The sequence below is a fragment of the Salmo trutta genome, chromosome 1, assembly GCF_901001165.1.
Source record: "Salmo trutta chromosome 1, fSalTru1.1, whole genome shotgun sequence".
NCBI classification, from domain to species: Eukaryota; Metazoa; Chordata; class Actinopteri; order Salmoniformes; family Salmonidae; genus Salmo; species Salmo trutta.
In genome coordinates this window covers 10,334,220-10,353,654 of record NC_042957.1, presented here as the reverse complement: position 1 = coordinate 10,353,654, position 19,435 = coordinate 10,334,220, and the positions used below count along the sequence as shown (strand labels likewise).

The 19,435-nt window shown below is 43.9% G+C and overlaps 1 protein-coding gene across 1 annotated transcript in view; it reads left to right on the top strand.

Annotated features, from left to right (window-relative positions):
- The window catches only part of LOC115159151 (gephyrin), a gene marked incomplete in the record, with an annotated part of 112,193 nt that overhangs the window by 48,616 nt on the left and 44,142 nt on the right, over positions 1-19,435 (top strand). The window contains 2 exon segments of the mRNA XM_029708644.1: positions 4,818-5,090; positions 9,892-10,026. Of these exon segments, the coding sequence (XP_029564504.1) occupies positions 4,818-5,090; positions 9,892-10,026 (408 nt within the window).

Genomic DNA, 19,435 nt, shown 5'->3' with positions numbered 1-19,435 from the left:
TTAGAGTCAATATTTGCAGTGTTGACCCTTCTTTTTCAAAACCTCTGCAATCTGCCCTGGCATGCTGTCAATTAACTTCTGGGCCACGTCCTGACTGATGGCAGCCTATTCTTGCATAATCAATGCTTGGAGTTTGTCAGAAATTGTGGGTTTTTGTTTGTCCACCCGCATCTTGAGGATTGACCACAAGTACGATTAAGGTCTGGGTAGTTTCCTGGCGATGGAACCAAAATATTGATGTTTTGTTCCCCGAGCCACTTAGTTATCACTTTTGCCTTATGGCAAGGTGCTCCATCATGCTGGAAAAGGCATTGTTCGTCACCAAACTGTTCCTGGATGGTTGGGAGAAGTTGCTCTAGGAGGATGTGTTGGTACCGTTCTTTATTCATGGCTGTGTTCTTAGGCAAAATTGTGAGTGAGCCCACTCCCTTGGCTGAGAAGCAACCCCACACATGAATGGTCTCAGGATGCTTTACTGTTGGCATGACACAGGACTGATGGAAACGCTCACCTTGTCTTCTCCGGATAAGCTTTTTTCCGGATGCCCCAAACAATCGGAAAGGGGATTCATCAGAGAAAATGACTTTACCCCAGTCCTCAGCAGTCCAATCCCTGTACCTTTTGCAGAATATCAGTCTGTCCCTGATGTTTTTCCTGGAGAGAAGTGGCTTCTTTGCTGCCCTTCTTGACACCAAGCCATCCTCCAAAAGTCTTCGCCTCACTGTGCGTGCAGATGCACTCACACCTGCCAGCTGCCATTCCTGAGCAAGCTCTGTACTGGTGGTGCCCCGATCTCGCAGCTGAATCAACTTTAGGAGACGGCCCTGGCGCTTGCTGGACTTTCTTGGGCGCCCTGAAGCCTTCTTCACAGCAATTGAACCGCTCTCCTTGAAGTTCTTGATGATCCGATAAATGGTTGATTTAGGTGCAATCTTACTGGCAGCAATATCCTTGCCTGTGAAGCCCTTTTTGTGCAAAGCAATGATGACAGCACATGTTTCCTTGCAGGTAACCATGGCTGACAGAGGAAGAAGAATGATTCCAAGCACCACCTTCCTTTTGAAGCTTCCAGTCTGTTATTTGAACTCAATCAGCATGACAGAGTGATCTCCAGCCTTGTCCTCCAGCCTAACTCACACCTGTGTTAATGAGAGAATCATTGACATTATGTCAGCTGGTCCTTTTGTGGCAGGGCTGAAATGCAGAGGAAATGTTTTTTGGGGATTCAGTTCATTTGCATGTCAAAGAGGGACTTTGCAATTAATTGCAATTCATCTGATCACTCTTCATAACATTTTGGAGTATATGCAAATTGCCATCATACAAGCTGAGTCAGCAGACTTTGTGAAAATTAATATTTGTGTCATTCTGAAAACTTTTGACCACGACTGTACATTCCCAGCGTTCAACAGAGCCGCAGGAGTTGTGAATAGGGACTCTTCTCTTGTGCGTTTCTGACACCCTTAATAAAGAGTGCTATTCTCCTCTTGGACTCAAACAGAATTTCCTGACACACCCAAAAATATGTTGGTGTGCAAGTAGTAAAATATCTATAGATACACGTACACACACATGCGCACACACACACACACACACACACACACACACACACACACACACAGACACACACACACACACACACACACACACACACACACACACACACACACACAGGTAGGGTGTAAACTGTGAAACAGTGGTCTGAGGGGGTGTAACCAATGAAACAGTGGTCTGAGGGGGAGTAAACAGTGACACGGGTCTGACGACGTGTAAACAGTGAAACAGTGGCCTGATTGTGTGGAAACAGTGAAACAGTGGCCTGACAGGGTGTAAACAGGGAAACAGTAGTCTGATTGTGTGGAAACAGTGAACAGTGGCCTGACGGGGTGTAAACAGGGAAACAGTAGTCTGATTGTGTGGAAACAGTGAACAGTGGCCTGACGGGGTGTAAACAGGGAAACAGTGGCCTGACAGGGTGTAAACAGGGAAACAGTGGCCTGACGGGGTGTAAACAGGGAAACAGTAGCCTGACGGACTGTAAACAGGGAAACAGTGCCTGACGGAGTGTAAACAGGGAAACAGTGGCCTGACGGGGTGTAAACAGGGAAACAGTGGCCTGACGGGGTGTAAACAGGGAAACAGTGGCCTGACGGGGTGTAAAGAGTGAAACAGTGGCCTGACGGAGTGTAAACAGGGAAACCGTGGCCTGACGGGGTGTACAGAGGGAAACAGTGGCCTGACGGGGTGTAAACAGGGAAACAGTGGCCTGACGGGGTGTAAAGAGGGAAACAGTGGCCTGACGGAGTGTAAACAGGGAAACAGTGGCCTGACGGAGTGTAAACAGGGAAACAGTGGCCTGACGGGGTGTAAACAGGGAAACAGTGGCCTGACGGGGTGTAAAGAGGGAAACAGTGGCCTGACGGAGTATAAACAGGGAAACAGTAGCCTGACGGGGTGTAAACAGTGAAACAGTGGCCTGACGGAGTGTAAACAGGGAAACGGTGGCCTGACGGAGTGTAAACAGGGAAACAGTGCCCTGACGGGGTGTAAACAGGGAAACAGTGGCCTGACGGGGTGTAAACAGGGAAACAGTGGCCTGACGGAGTGTAAACAGGGAAATAGTGGCCTGACGGAGTGTAAACAGGGAAACAGTGCCTGACGGGGTGTTAACAGGGAAACAGTGCCTGACGGGGTGTTATCAGGGAAACAGTGTGTATCGTAGCTATTCACCCACCTTGGATTTCTTCACATTTCATTGTGTTATAAAGTGGGATTAAATTGGATTACATTTTTACAAAATGTCAACGATCTGCACAAAATACGCTGCAATGTAATTTTTTTATTTTTTATTAAGATGAATGAAAAAATTCCACACGTGTGTATATATGATTAGATAAGTATTCACCCCCCTGAGTCAATACATGTTAGAATCACCTTGGGCAGTGATTACAGCTGGGAGTCTTTTTGGGTAAATCTATAAGAGTTTAGCACAAAACTTGGCCTATCAGGAACATTCACTGTCTTCTTGGTAAGCAAATCCAAACGTCCCACCTTGCCCAGGGAGGTTAATGTGAGTCTGGAAGGAGTGTTTACAGTCTAACCAGACACCTAGGTATTTGTAGTTGTCCACGTATTCTAAGTCAGAGCCGTCCAGAGTAGTGATGCTGGACGGGCAGGCAGGTGCGGGCAGCGATCGGTTGAAGAGCATGCATATAGTTTTACTTGCATTTAAGAGCAGTTGGAGGCCACGGAAGGAGAGTTGTATGGCATTGAAGCTCGTCTGGAGGTTAGTTAACACAGTGTCCAAAGAGGGGCCAGAAGTATACAAAATGGTGTACCAAGAAGTGTATTCCTTTGCCATGTTCTTTTTGCAGTATTACTTTAGTACCTTGTTGCATACAGGATGCATTTAAAAATATATATTTTCATTCCTATTTTCACTCTAGGTCATTATTGTGGAGTCATTACAATGTTGTTGATCCATCCTCAGTTTTCTCCCATCACAGCCATTAAACTCTGTAGCTGTTTTAAAATCACCAATGGCCTCATGGTGACATCCCTGAGCAGTTTTCTTCCTGTCCTGCAGTTCAGTTCAGAAGGACAACTGTATCTGTCATGTGTCTGGGTGGTTTAATATGTCATCCACAGAATAATTATTAACTTCACCATGCATAAAGATATATTCACTGTCTGATTTGTTATTGTTGCACATCTACCAATCACTGTCCTTCTTTATGAGGCTTTCGAAAAGCTCCCTGGTCTTTGTAGTTGAATTTTTGCTTGAAATTCAATACTTTACTGAGGGACCTTACAGATGTTGTATGTATGGGGGACAGAGGAAGCGGTAGTCATTACAAAATAATTTAAACCGCTCTTATTTCCATGTAACTTATTATGTGTTTGTTAAGCCAAGGCTTTAGGCTTGCCTAAACAAACGGGATGAATACTTATGCAAAGGCTACAGAATATTTTTATTTTGAATTTTCATTTCACTTTGACATTATGGAGTATTTGGTGTAGATCAATGACATTTTTTTTTTAATCATAATTGCATCAATTTCAGTCCCACTTTGGAGTCCCACAAATGTTTTAAAGATCCAAGGGGGGGGGGGGGGGTACGTATGATATCTACTTTATGTACTACTACCACTTAGCAGAAGCTTTTATCCACACATATTTAATATGTGCATGTGATCCCAGTGGGAATTGAACCCACAACATGAGCTTGCTAGCTCTCTATGAACAAGAGCGAAGATGACCTTACAGCTGTGGTATTAAAACTTCTTCAGGGGGGACCTAATTTTCTCCGCCAGAATTTATGGGGACCCCATTTTTTTCCAAATCTAATGACACAACCTTAAAATCAGAACATTTACATTTTCACATCAATAAATAACCTTCGAATCCTTATTTGCGTCACTCATCAAAATTATGAGAACCAATAAATATATTTACTCAATATTGTTTTTGTGATTATATTTTTCAACTTATCTCAAAATCGTATGTACTGTATATTGTCCAATAAAATCATTTTCACTCTTAATATTTTTATTTATTGTAAGTTTTTTATTTGTCGACCCCTCTAGGGGTTGTGACCCCGACATTGAATACCGCTGGCTAACAGTCTGGCCCTCCCCTCTCCTCCAATAGGAGTGTTTCCAGTTCATCCTGTTCCTCCTTATACCTTACCATTGACTTGCTATATTAACCCCTAACTCTCCCTCTCTTCCTGACCTCTGACCCCTCTCCTCCAATAGTAGTTTCTAGTTCATCCTGCTGTATTAACTCTCATCCTAACCTCTAACCTCCTCCAACAGGAGTGTTTCCAGTTCATCCTGCCCGCGCTGCCCCACGCCATCGACCTGCTACGGGACGCCGTGGTCAAGATGAAGGAGGCGGTGGACGAGCTAGAGGACCTGCCTTCGCCCCCGCCGCCCCTATCGCCGCCCCCCAACAGCTCGCCGCGGCGGCAGACGGAGGACAAGGGCGTACAGTGTGAGGAGGAGGACGATGACAAGAAAGACAGTGGTGTGGCGTCCACCGAGGACTCCTCGTCCTCGCACATCACCGCTGCCTCCATCGCCGCTAAGGTAACCAATGGGGAGGTAAGGGAACGTAGCGGGAAGGTTTTTCTGACAGGACTGGGATCTGAACTTTAAGGGTGGTGCAATGTCTATGTTCCCATTCTCCACTTTTTTCCTCTCTTCTTCCATAGTGTACACTTCCACTATTCTTCTCCTTCATTTCAAAGCATTGGATTGGTCTAAGCATTGGCTAGAGAGGGAGTTTCAACCATAAATCCATGACTCAATGTGTACAAGTGAACACAGTGGGAAAAGGTGGACAATCGGGACGTACGTACACTACATGACCAAAAGTATGTGGACACCTGCTCATCGAACATCTCATTCCAAAATCATGGGCGTTAATATGGAGTTGATTCCCCTCTGCTGTTATAACAGCCTCCACTCTTTTGGGAAGGCTTTGCACTAGATGTTGAAAAATTGCTGCAAGGATTTGCTTCCATTCAGCCACAAGAGCATTAGTGAGGTCGGGTACTGTGCAGGCCAGTCAAGTTCTTCCACACCGATCTCTACAAACTATTTCTGTATGGACCTCGCTTTGTGCACGGGGGCATTGTCATGTTGAAACAGGAAAGGGCCTTCCCCAAACTGTTGCCACAAGGTTGGAAGCACAAAATTGTCTAGAATGTCATTGTGTCCCGTGTGGCTCAGTTGGTAGAGCATGGTGTTTGCAATGCCAGGGTTGTGGGTTTGATTCCCACGGGGGACAAGTATGGAGAAAAAATGTATGAAAGGTATGCATTCACTACTGTAAGTTGCTCTGGATAAGAGCGTCTGCTAAATGACTAAAATGTCTATAATGTAAAAATGGAAAATATAATGTCATTGTATGCTGTAGCATTAAGATTTCCCTTCACTGGAAGTAAGAGGCCTAGCCTGAACCATGGTAAACAGCCCCAGACCATTATTCCCCATCCACCAAACTTTACAGTTGGCACTATGCATTGGGACAGATAGTGTTCTCCTGGCATCCACCAAACCCAGATTCATCCATCGGACTGCCAGATGGTAAAGCGTGATTCATCACTCCAGAGAATGCGTTTCCACTGCTCCAGAGTCCAATGGCGACAAGCTTTACACCACTCCAAGCCGACGCTTGGCATTGCATCGTGATGGTGATCTTAGGTTTGTATGCGGTTGCTCGGCCATGGAAACCCATTTCATGAAGCTCCTAACAAACAGTTCTTGTGCTGACATTGCTTCCAGAAGCAGTTTGGTAGTGAGTGTTGAAAACCGAGGACAGACGATTTTTACGCGCTTCAGAACTCGGTGGTCCCGTTCTGTGAGCTTGTGTGGCTTACCACTTCATGGCTGAGCTGTTACTGCTCCTAGATGTTTCCACCTCACAAAAAGAAATTATAGTTGACCGGGGCAGCTAGATTTTATACACCTATCAGTAACGGGTGTGGCTGAAATAGCCAAATCCACTAATTTGAAGGGGTGTCCACATACTTTTGTATATATAATGTATCTACATATTTCATATTAAACAATTCGCCATGCCATATTTCATACAACCACCATGCTCATTATTATTCTGTACACTTGTAACAACCCCATGTCTGTCGGACAAATCTGTGAAATATGCATTTTTTTCAGATGTGTGTGTGTGTCATTCATTGTCCATTGAAGTGAATGTTGTCCATTTCCATTGTCCTGTCCAACAGAGTGGACCTATACCTCTGTGGCCATGTTGTCATGGTAACATGTGTGTGGTCCAGACCCGGTCCATCCCACCATGTTTTATCATTGTCCTATCATGGACTTTCATTGGTAAGACTCCATGCCATACACTCCATGGGGCAATTTCCCAGACCCAGATTAAACATCCGGAATTAAAAAGCACTATCCAGGACTAGGCTTAATCTGTGTCCAGGAAACTGGCCCTAGATATATTACATGTAGATCTGATTCATCTCTGTGATCTATAACCTATCCCCATGTCATCCTGGAAATAATATCATACCATCCATATTGAACAGGTTAATTCATTATTCATTCATTAGTGTACTATCATCACATTTAGAAGTGTCTCAGTAGCTCTTGATTAACCTCTTAAATGTAATGGCAAAATGTAGATATCCACCTAAATAGACATACCAAAAATAACTGCTATTCATGTGTAATTACATAATTCTGACATGCAAAAACTTGGTATATTTGGAAAGAAACATGTCTTCCACAACATGTGAACAATATCAGAAAAATGGGACTGATAGACCTAACAACTAGACATGGGACTTGATAGACCTAACAACTAGACATGGGATTGATAGACCTAACAACTAGACATGGGACTGATAGACCTAACAACTAGACATGGGACTTGATAGACCTAACAACTAGACATGGGACTGATAGACCTAACAACTAGACATGGGACTTGATAGACCTAACAACTAGACATGGGACTTGATAGACCTAACAACTAGACATGGGACTGATAGACCTAACAACTAGACATGGGACTTGATAGACCTAACAACTAGAAATGGGATTGATAGACCTAACAACTAGAAATGGGATTGATAGACCTAACAACTAGAAATGGGATTGATAGACCTAACAACTAGAAATGGGATTGATAGACCTAACAACTAGAAATGGGATTGATAGACCTAACAACTAGAAATGGGATTGATAGACCTAACAACTAGAAATGGGATTGATAGACCTAACAACTAGAAATGGGATTGATAGACCTAACAACTAGAAATGGGATTGATAGACCTAACAACTAGAAATGGGATTGATAGACCTAACAACTAGAAATGGGATTGATAGACCTAACAACTAGAAATGGGATTGACAGACCTAACAACTAGAAATGGGATTGATAGACCTAACAACTAGACATGGGCAGATGTTTTAGTAAGTGGTGTCAGGTGTGGTCACAGGATGTTTCCAAGTGTCCCTAAACCTCTCCAAAGTGGCATATGTCTGTAAATGAGATTATTCCAGTTCTATTACATATTCACAGTCCCTAAATGCTATTAGTTCAGTATGAAAACATAATTTCCATCATATCTACCTCACTCAAACATTGTGGTGGTGTTAATGGGTCTCCAGGGTACATTCAAGTGTCCTTTCAACCTCTCCAAAGTGTCTTAATGTGGTAATTGCACTGTTTTTGCACACTGGATGTGCCTAAAAGTTATTGTTCACTATAAAAACAAAATGTCTACATCACCAACCTCTCTCAAACATTGTGGTGGTGTCGGGGGACATACAAGAGATATCTAAGTGTTTTTTCAACCTCTCCAAAGTGCCTGAACGTTTAGCCTAGGCATATCCAGTGTATTGGTCCCACATACAAATGAACTGTTTACAAAAAATATATAAAAGCAACAGATATACATTTAAAAAATAAATACACATTTCTTATCAAACACAAACTTCGTTACACACGTGTCCTTCACTAAAAAAGGTGAAACAATAGAAATAAGCTGATCTGTTTACAAATGGTGTTTGTTTTGGAGAGAGAAAGCATTTACTATAGTAATGTCCACAAAGAGGTAAAAACAAAGTCTTATACCACTTCCTGGTCTTGTGGAGGACCTGGTAGTAGCCTATCAGAGCATCAGATAGGTCGACACCCCCCATGCTGGCATTGTAGTCCTTCACAGAATCAGGAATGGGGACATTCTTCCTCATCCATGCACCATTGGCATTTTTCACCCTCCTTGAGATATGGTCATTACTGAATGCCTTATAATGTGTGGTGAGCATGGTTACTTCCCTAGTGTCCTTTCATTTCACAAAAAGCAGCTTGTTAGTCCTGATCCAACGTCTGGTCCCCCTATCCTCTGTCTTTGTCATGTCGTTTACCTTGGTCTTGGGGAAACTGATTCTCTTAGGACGAATGGTGCCACAAGCCCCTATTTTATTTTTCAAGAGGTCTATGAAAAGCATGGGACTAGTATAAAAATTGTCCACAAAGAGCTTGTACCCACTGCCAAGTAAGGGGAAGTCCATCAGCTGCATGACAGTCTTAACTAAGGCCCTTCCAAGTGGGTGTGATCGCCTTGCCTTCATAAATGAAAAGGTTCCACGTGTAGGCAGGCTGAATCGGCACAAAGAGCTTGTAGCCCCATTTGGTTGGCTTATTATTCATATATTGCTTCAAGCCAGTTCGAGCCTTTGAGGCAACCATGCACTCATCTATAGATAGATTTTGAGCAGGCTGGAAGTAAGTTTTGCATGCCAACACCATGTCATGATAAAGGGGATTGACTCTTGCAAGACGACCCTGCTTTTGCAGATACCATACTCATACCAGACTGAATTGAATAAAACATTTTTTGCCCCCAAATATGGGGACTTTTACATTTAAGAGGTTTTTAAGAGAACTACAGGATCTGTCTGTTTGGAAAGCATGTGGTATAATAAGGAAGTGTATATTCCACCGCCATAATTAGATTTTTTTGTTTAGGCATAGGGTTTAAAATGAATAAAGGTTTGGTTTAGAAAGGAGGGTTAGGGTTAAAGTTTGTTACCACCGTCCGCCGTCATTCATTCTGCCAGTCAAATATACACGTCTATGTGACAATAAGGCACAAGATGCTGTGCTATAGTGCAGACAGTCAAAGTTAAAGGGGCATCTGCAGTTGAAACGGTAACAAAGCAGTCAGCTGCAGATTGCCCCTTTAAAGGGTGTTGTTAGCATGTTATCTATAGTACATATTCTGCAGTCAGTGTCAGTGCTATTTTCTGAGCGTGCATGTGTGTGTGTGTGTGTGTGTGTGTGTGTGTGTGTGTGTGTGTGTCTCTCTCTTTCTCGTGTTTGTGTGTGTGTGTGTTTGGGTAGATCCCAGACTCCATCATCTCCAGGGGTGTCCAGGTCCTCCCCAGAGACACAGGCTCTCTGAGCACCACCCCCTCTGAGTCGCCCCGCGCCCAGGCCACCTCGCGCCTCTCTACCGCCTCCTGCCCCACGCCCAAAGTAAGGCCACACACACACACACACACACACACACACAGACAGGGTTTCTCTTTAGCAGTGTTTTCTTCAGTGTCTATCATCACTGTGCTATGACAAACCAAAGTGTGTGCTTGTGTGTGGAGGAGCACCTGCTGTGGCTAGTATGGTAACGGTTGTGTGTGGAGGAGCACCTGCTGTGGCTAGTATGGTAACGGTTGTGTGTGGAGGAGCACCTGCTGTGGCTAGTATGGTAACGGTTGTGTGTGGGGGAGCACCTGCTGTGGCTAGTATGGTAACGGTTGTGTGTGGTGGAGCACCTGCTGTGGCTAGTATGGTAACGGTTGTGTGTGGAGGAGCACCTGCTGTGGCTAGTATGGTAACGGTTGTGTGTGGTGGAGCACCTGCTGTGGCTAGTATGGTAACGGTTGTGTGTGGAGGAGCACCTGCTGTGGCTAGTATGGTAACGGTTGTGTGTGTTTTATGCCTGTTTGCGTGGGTCAAGTTGGTTATCCTTTGATTTGAAATATATTGAATAGACCCAGCACCACCACTAGCTCTCTCACACACACAAACACACACACACACACACACACACTCACACACCCTTTACCATCCCCTGCCTAAGTTAACCCACTCCAGTCTCTCCTGCAGGTCTAACATTCAGAGATGCAGTCAGTCTGTCTCTCTCTCTCGCTCTCTCAATTTCTCTCTATATATCGCTCTCTCTATGTATATATCTCTCTCCCTCTATTTCTCTCCATATATCTCTCTCTCTCTCCGTCTATTTCTCTCCTATCTGTCTATCTATCTATCTAATCTCTCACCTCATCTGTCTTGTCTCCTGAGAAAGTGTCATGAGAATAGACCAGAGGTTTCAATGGGAATGGCTGAAGGAGAGCGACCCATATATACACTGAGTATACCAAACGTTAGGAACCCCCAGAACAGCCTGAATTCATCAGGACATGGTCTCTACAAGGTGTTGAAAGTGTTCCACAGGGATGCTGGCCCATTTTGACTCCAGTGCTTCCAAAAATGTTATCAAGTTGGCTGGATGACCTTTGGGTGGTGGACAATTCTAAATACACACTGGAAACTGTTGAGTGTGAAACGTCCAGCAACGTTGCAGTTCTTGACACAAACTGATGACCCTGGCACCTACTACTATACCCTGTTAAAAAGCACTTCAATATTTTGTCTTGCCCATTCACCCTCTGAATGGCACACATACACAATCCATGTCGCAATTGTCTCAAGGCTTAAAAGTCCTTTAACCTGTCTCCTCCCCTTCATCTACACTGATTGAAGTGGATTTAACCAGTGACATCAATAAGGGATCATAGCTTTCATCTGGATTCACCTGGTCAGTCTGTCATGGAACGAGCAGGTGCCTTTTTAATGTTTGTTTTGTATACTCAGGGTATTTCTACAGTGTACATAGATCTGTTACTGCAGCAATACAAGTTCAGTCAGGCTGTTCAGGGGCCACGTAGCTCTTTATGTACTGGTGTCTTAGAATGGTACACTGTGGAGACTAGAGGATGAATATACTGTGAGAAGTGACTCAATGGCTGTGTTTTGAATTTACAAAGTTTTGTTGGTGTTATAAGCAGATGCATACTTCATATTTAGAATCATCTCAGTTTTCGTTGTTTCTATGTCCAAAAGTTCCAAGAAGATTGACTTGACGTACTTGCAGTAACTTATTCTCTGTATGTAAGGATGTAGAGTCTAGAGAAAACTGTGCTCCTATCCTCATATCTTCAGTGGTGTTATTGTATAACTTGTGTTCTATATGTTCTGTATAGCGGAAGTGTAATGTAAGGAGTAGCCATGGTGCTGCTGTCTCTACGTTCCTAGTACCACTGCAGTACGAGGCCTAGTACTCTACATCACTAAACGAAAGCCTTTTGTGAATGACCCAGTTTGAGTTGCTGCCTCTCTGTCAGGAGTTTCTTTATCCCCCACATGAGTCAGCACGACTGTGTGTCCGCGCGTGTCCGCGCGTGTGTGTGCGTGTGTGTGCGTGTGTGTGTGCGTGTGTGTGTGTGCGTGTGTGTGTGTGCGTGTGCGTGTGTGTGTGTGTGCGTGTGTGTGTGTGTGGCGCCTCTCACCACATGTTCTCACAAGTCTTCATGTGAAGCGGAAATACCCTCTGCCTCCAGACCACACACACACACACACACACGCACACACACACACACACACACACACACACACACACATACAAACAACAAAGAGAGAGGCACCCAGACGCACGGCTCCAATGTCCAAAGCTGTCTGTCTACACAGCCCAGGAGCAGACAGACACACACACACAAACACACACATACACACATAGACAGACACACACCAAGTTTTAATGCACACATGCACACACAAATAACACAACATGAAAATGAACACAGAGACACACTCATGGACAGACTGTCTCAGTGCTACCAGGCACACACTGCTACCAACCAGGCACACACTGCTACCAACCAGGCACACACTGCTACCTACCAGGCACACACTGCTACCTACCAGGCACACACTGTTACCTACCAGGCACACACTGCTCCCAGACACACACTGCTGCCTACCAGGCACACACTGCTCCCTACCAGGCACACACTGCTACCTACCAGGCACACACTGCTACCTACCAGGCACACACTGCTACCTACCAGGCACACACTGCTACCTACCAGGCACACTGCTGCCTACCAGGCACACACTGCTACCAACCAGGCACACACTGCTGCCTACCAGGCACACTGCTACCTACCAGGCACACACTGCTCCCAGGCACACTGCTACCAGGCACACTGCTACCAGGCACACACTGCTACCAGGCACACACTGATACCAGGCACACACTGCTCCCAGACACACACTGCTACCTACCAGGCACACACTGCTCCCAGACACACACTGCTACCAGACACACTGCCCCCAGACACACACTGCTCCCAGACACACACTGCTCCCAGGCACACTGCTACCAGGCACACACTGCTACCAGGCACACACTGCTACCAGGCACACACTGCTACCAGGCACACACTGCTCCCAGGCACACACTGCTACCAGGCACACTGCTACCAGGCACACACTGCTACCAGGCACACTGCTACCAGGCACACACTGCTACCAGGCACACTGCTCAGGCAAATCACAAACTCGACACACACAAACATAGTGAAACAAACATATGCAGTCAAACAAGCACTCAGATATGCAAACACTACACATCCTTTCTCACTGGCACAGAGTAACACACACACACTCTGACTGTGATGGTATGGTAGTGTAGTTGTACCCTTCCACTCTAGTGAGCATGTAGTACAGTTACATAGTGGTTGAGTTTGGATTAAGGAAGCATATGGGAGTGTGTGTCTGTGTGTGTGGAGGGGGGGGGGTATGTTTGACCCTGATCTCTGGCTCTCTCTCTTTCCCTTTCTCTTCCTCTCTGTCGGTCTCTCTTTCTGTCTCTATTTTTCAATCCCTTTCTGTGTCTCTGTTCTCTCTTTTTCTCTCTCTCTATGTCTCTCTGTCTCTCACTCGCTCACCCTCTCTCTCGCTCCCCCTCTCTCACTCTCTGTCTCACCTAGAAGGCCAGTATCCCGGAGTCACCTCTTCACTGTTGACGTTGAGACTGGTGTTTTGCGGGTACTGTTTAATGAAGCTGCCAGTTGAGTACTTGTGAGGTGTCTGTTTCTCAAACTAGACACTCGAATGTACTTGTCCTCTTGCTCAGTTGTGCACTGGGGCCTCCCACTCCTCTTTCTATTCTGGTTAGAGCCAGTTTGCGCTGTTCTGTGAAGGGAGTAGTACAAAGCGTTGTACGAGATCTACGGTTTCTTGGCAATTTCTCGCATGGAATAGCCTTAATTTCTCTGAACAAGAATAGACTGACGAGTTTCAGAAGAAAGTTCTTTGTTTCTGGCCATTTTGAGCCTGTAATCGAACCCACAAATTCTGATGCTCCAGATACTCAAATAGTCTAAAGAAGGACAGTTTTATTGCTTCTTTAATCAGAACAACAGTTTTCAGCTGTGCTAACATAATTGCAAAAGGGTTTTCTAATGATCAATTAGCCTTTTAAAATGGTAAACTTGGATTAGCTAACACAACGTGCCATTGGAACACAGGAGTGATGGTTGCTGATAAAGGGCCTCTGTACGCCTATGTAGATATTCCATAAAAAATCAGCCATTTCCAGCTACAATAGCCATTTACAACATTAACAATGTCTACGCTGTATTTCTGATCAATTTGATGTTATTTTAAAGGACGGAAAATGTCCTTTTCTTTCAAAAACAAGGACATTTCTAAGTGACCCCAAACTTTTGAACGGTAGTGTATATATTTTTTTACCTTTTATTTAACTAGGCAAGTCAGTTGAGAACAAATTGTTATTACAATGACGGCCTACTCTAGCCAAACCCGGACGACGCTGGGCCAATTGTGTGCGACCCTATGGGACAGCCGGTTGTGATACAGCCTGGAATCGAACCAGGGTCTGTGGTGACGCCTCTGGCACTGAGATGCACTGCCTTAGACCACTGCCCCCCTCGGGACCCACCTGATAGTGGAGTCGAAGGAGCACAGCAAGAGGAGCATGGCAACCAACGATGGTCGCATGTCACGAGCCGTGGAAGCCGAAGACAGCGACCTGCCACAAAGCAGCCTACACTCCCAACGAGAGGCCCGGAGCAGATACAAACAACAAATAGTTTTGCCGCCCTGGAGCCTGATCTTCCTGCACCTTCGTCGCTGGGGGTACCTGTGTCTGGAGCTTGATCTTCCTGCACCTTCGTCGCTGGGGGTATCTGTGTCTGCGGTCGCTGTGCCTACTCCTACTCCTTCCCCTATGATTTTGAAGTCGACGTCAGCAACCAAATCCCTGCTCTGGATCGAGTGGGGCTTCTCCATCAATCGGAAGCCTGCACCATCCTGTAAAGCGTGGGAGTGTGGGCGTATTTCCTCATCCTTCTCGCCAGCTGTGATTTTGGGCAGCTCCATGTTAAGATATGTGACTGTCCCTGGTGCAAAAACAATGTCCAATTGTAGAGCACGTGTAAATGACATTACTAAGCTGCTCCTGAATGTATTACGCTAGCACAAGAACATTGATTCTATTGTAGTCCATGTGGGTTTTAATGACATCATGAAGGGCAGCTCTGAAAAGTTGAAACTGGATTTCAAAGAGCTGATTGACACTAATAAAAGTCCCATCATATCTGTCCCTCTACCATCTCTGAATCGTGGCATTGAACGCTTTAGCAGGATTCTTTCTCCTCACAACTGACTATGTATTTATTGCAGCTCAATGGGTGTAACTTTTGTTGACAATGTCGATACCTTTTGGAAACAAAACACGTTATATAAGGAGGATGGTATCCACCCAAATCATTTGGGTTCCTGGATCATTTCACAGCATCATAAGGCTGTGTTGAGACAATGACTTATCAATGACCCAAGTCCAGCTCAGGTAATCCCTACCATTGTGCCGCTGAGTCATCATAATGCTTTAGCAAATGTACATTATACCAGGGGTGTCAGTAGACACAATGTAAGTAAACTAATGTATGTCCCTCTAACTGCCCTAAATGCCTCTGCTGATTCTACAGCTATGTAAGCAGTAATCATGTGTCTATGAACCAGATTTATGATGTTAGCACTGAGGCGGTGTACCCTAGTAGGAAGTTCACTCTGTGCAGCTCACCCTGCACTAACGTAAATAACATGATAATATCTACTTCTGCTAAGCTTCCCAGTAAAGCAATGAAAACAAGCAAGCATCCCAGAAAAGTCCTCAAAATAGACTACGTTAACATATGTAGCTTAAGAAACAAGGTTCATGAAATTCATAACTTGTTAGTAACAGATGACATTCATCTCTGAAACTCACTTAAACAATGCATTTGATGGTACAGTGGTAGCAATACAAGGTTATAACATTTACAGAAAATACAGAAATGCCAGTGGTGGAGGTGTTGCTGTTTATATTCAGAACCACATTCCTGTAAAGATTAGAGAGTATCTCATGTTAAATACTGTTGAAGTAATATGGCTACAGGTTCATTTGCCTCACCTAAAGCCCATTCTGGTGGGAAGCTGCTATAGACCACCAAGTGCTAACAGTCAGTATCTGGATAACGTGTGTGAAATTCTTGATAATGTATGTGATATCAACAGAGAAGTATATTTTCTGGGTGATTTAAATATCGACTGGCATTCATCAAGCTGCCCACTCAAGAAGAAAAAGCTTCAAAGTGTAACCAGTGCATGCAACCTGGTTCAGGTTATTGGTCAACCCACCAGGGTAGTTACAAACAGCACAGGAATTAAACATCATCAACATGTATTGATCACATGTGGTGGCTAATTTCTGCATTACCAAATGAGGAGAGTTACAAACACACCAGTCTGAGTTAAACTACATATTTAATAATTAAGATACTTTTGCAAAAGTACTTTGACCTTCAATAATGCACTCTCTCGAATGAACCAGGAAGGTCTCTACACAACAATACAAAGAGCTTTTTATACCAAAGAATCCACCCCTTCAACGTACATTGACGAACCACAAATCTTAGGAACAGTTCACAAAGGTTAAGTTTTGTATGAAAAGATATCTATAAAACACAGCAGACAGCAACTGCTATCTCAACAGTGTTTATTATATAGACCGGTATTTGGTCTCCCTAGAACCGTCCCTCCCTGGTACGCTATAGAACATAACTATTAGCTCATGTCCTCTGGAATTCTTTTTAGGCGTTCTTATCAAAATACACCATAAATCTCCTCTGTCAGTGCTATCTCATAGAGGCACATCCTCAGTAAAACACCTCTTGTTCCCACTCCTGGACAAGCTCACTGAGGGGAGTGACTTGCGCACAGACATTGTGGAGATGATTAATTGGTTCCCCATTAATCACGCCATCCCTTCACATGGTTTAAGAATAGGTAAAGACACATTCTGTAATGGAAATGATATGATTAAAGGTTTCACTAAATTATTTCACTCAGAAACCATATAACCTGTTGAAATGTATTCGAAATTATAAGGCTATAATAATGGGTTAAATACTATATTCCAATACTGTGTGTGAGTAAGACACTGTTACTATTTCAAAATGAACAGGGCAGAGTTGATAAGACGACCTTGTGAGAGGAACAGGAACAGGGCCTCCCTAAGTTAGGGAGGGGAACAACTGCCCGAAAACGGCTAGACTGGCAAAAGAAAAGGAGACAGGTGTTCTGGGTACTGTGGAAAAATACAGCCGCCTAAAGCCGGGTGGAGTTCTCTACTGATGTAAGTTCATTTGTGTGTGTGTGTGTGTGTGTGTGTGTGTGTGTGTGTGTGTGTGTGTGTGTGTGTGTGTGTGTGTGTGTGTGTGTGGTAATATAAAAGGCTTTGTACATTGTAAGGATTTTCAGAGCTCTCATAAATAAACGTTTTGACCCTTGTAGGCTGGCTATCCGTCTGCTTCATTCAACCAGAATCTTACCCACTCTGGGGGGGCAGACTGAGTAGTTTAATTGAAGTTCGGTTTAAGAACATTGATAACTTAATTCTCGTAACACATTCACATATGAAGACAATGTTTCATTCTAAAACATCTTAATTATCTATCTTACCCAACTAATTCTGATTCATCCGCCACACACATCTTTACTAATGTTGCAGAAATGTGCTTGAAAGCAGTATCCAGATCCATCAGATGTAGTGATCACAATATAGTAGCCATATCTAGAAAAACCAAAGTTCCAAAGGCTGGGCCTAATATAGTGTATTAAAGTCCATACAAGAAGTTTTGTAGTGATTCCTATGTTGTTGATGTAAATAATATCTGTTGGTCCATGGTGTGTAATTTTTTTTACATTTTAATCATTTAGCAGACGCTCTTATCCAGAGCGACTTACAGTAGTGAATGCATACATTTCATACATTTTTTTTTAATTTCTTTTTTTTCGTACTGGTCCCCCGTGGGAATCGAACCCACAACCCTGGCATTGCAAACACCACACGGGAGCAAACAGACGTTGCACTTGACATATTTATGAAATTGCTTATCCCAGTTACTAATAAGCATGCACCCATTCAGAAAAGGACTGTAAAAACTGTTAAATCCCTGTTGATTGATGAGGAATTGAAAAATGGTATGGTTGAGAGGGATGAGGCAAATAAGTCTGGCTGCACAACCTATTGGCAAACGTTCTGCAAATTGAGAAATCATGTGACTGAACTGAATAAAAAGATGAAAAACATACTATGAAACATAGACAAATGACAAAGAATGATAGTAAAAAGCTTTGGAGCACCTTCAATGAAATTTGGGGAAAAAAGGCAAACTCAGCTCCATCATTCATTGAATCAGATGGCTCATTCATTACATAACCGACTGATATTGCCAACTACTTTAATGATTTTGTTCATTGGCAAGATTAGCAAACATAGGCATGACATGCCAGCAACAAACGCTGACACTACACATCCAAGTATAACTGACCAAATTATGAAAGACAAGAATTGTAATTTTGAGTTCCGTAAAGTGAGTGTGATAAAGGTGAAAAATGTATTGTTGTCTATCAACAATGACAAACCACCGGGGTCTGACAACTTGGATGGAAAATGACTGAAGATAATAGCGGACGATATTGCCACTCCTATTTACCATATTTTGACTTGAAGCCTTCTAGAAAGTGTGTCCTCAGGCTTTAAAAATATATATATATTTCACCTTTATTTACCCAGGTAGGCCAGTTGAGAACAAGTTCTCATTTACAACTGCGACATGGCCAAGATAAAGCAAAGCAGTGCAACACAAACAACACAGAGTTACACATGGGATAAACAAACACAATAACACAATAACATAATAGAAAAATCTATATACAGTGTGTGCAAATGTAGTAAGATTAGGGGGGTAAGGCAATAAATAGGCCATAGAGGCGAAATAATTACAATTTAGCATTAGCACTGGAGTGATAGATGTGCAGAAGATGAATGTGCAAGTAGAGATACTGGGGTACAAAGGAGCAAAAAATAAATAACAATATGGGGATGAGGTATTTGGGTGGGCTATTTACAGATGGGCTGTGTACAGGTGCGATGATCGGTAAGCTGCTGCTTAAAGTTAGTGAGGGAGATATAAGTCTCCAGCTTCAGTGATTTTTGCAATTCGTTCCAGTCTTTGGCAGCAGAGAACTGTAAGGAAAGGTGACCAAAGGAGGAGTTGGCTTTGGGGATGACTAGTGAAATATACCTGCGGGAGCGCGTGCTACGGGTTTGTGCTGCTATGGTGACCAGTGAGCTGGGATAAGGCGGGGCTTTACCTAGCAAAGACTTATAGATGACCTGGAGCCAGTGGGTTTGGGGACGAATATGAAGCGAGGGCCAGCCGACAAGAGCATACAGGTCACAGTGTTTGGTAGT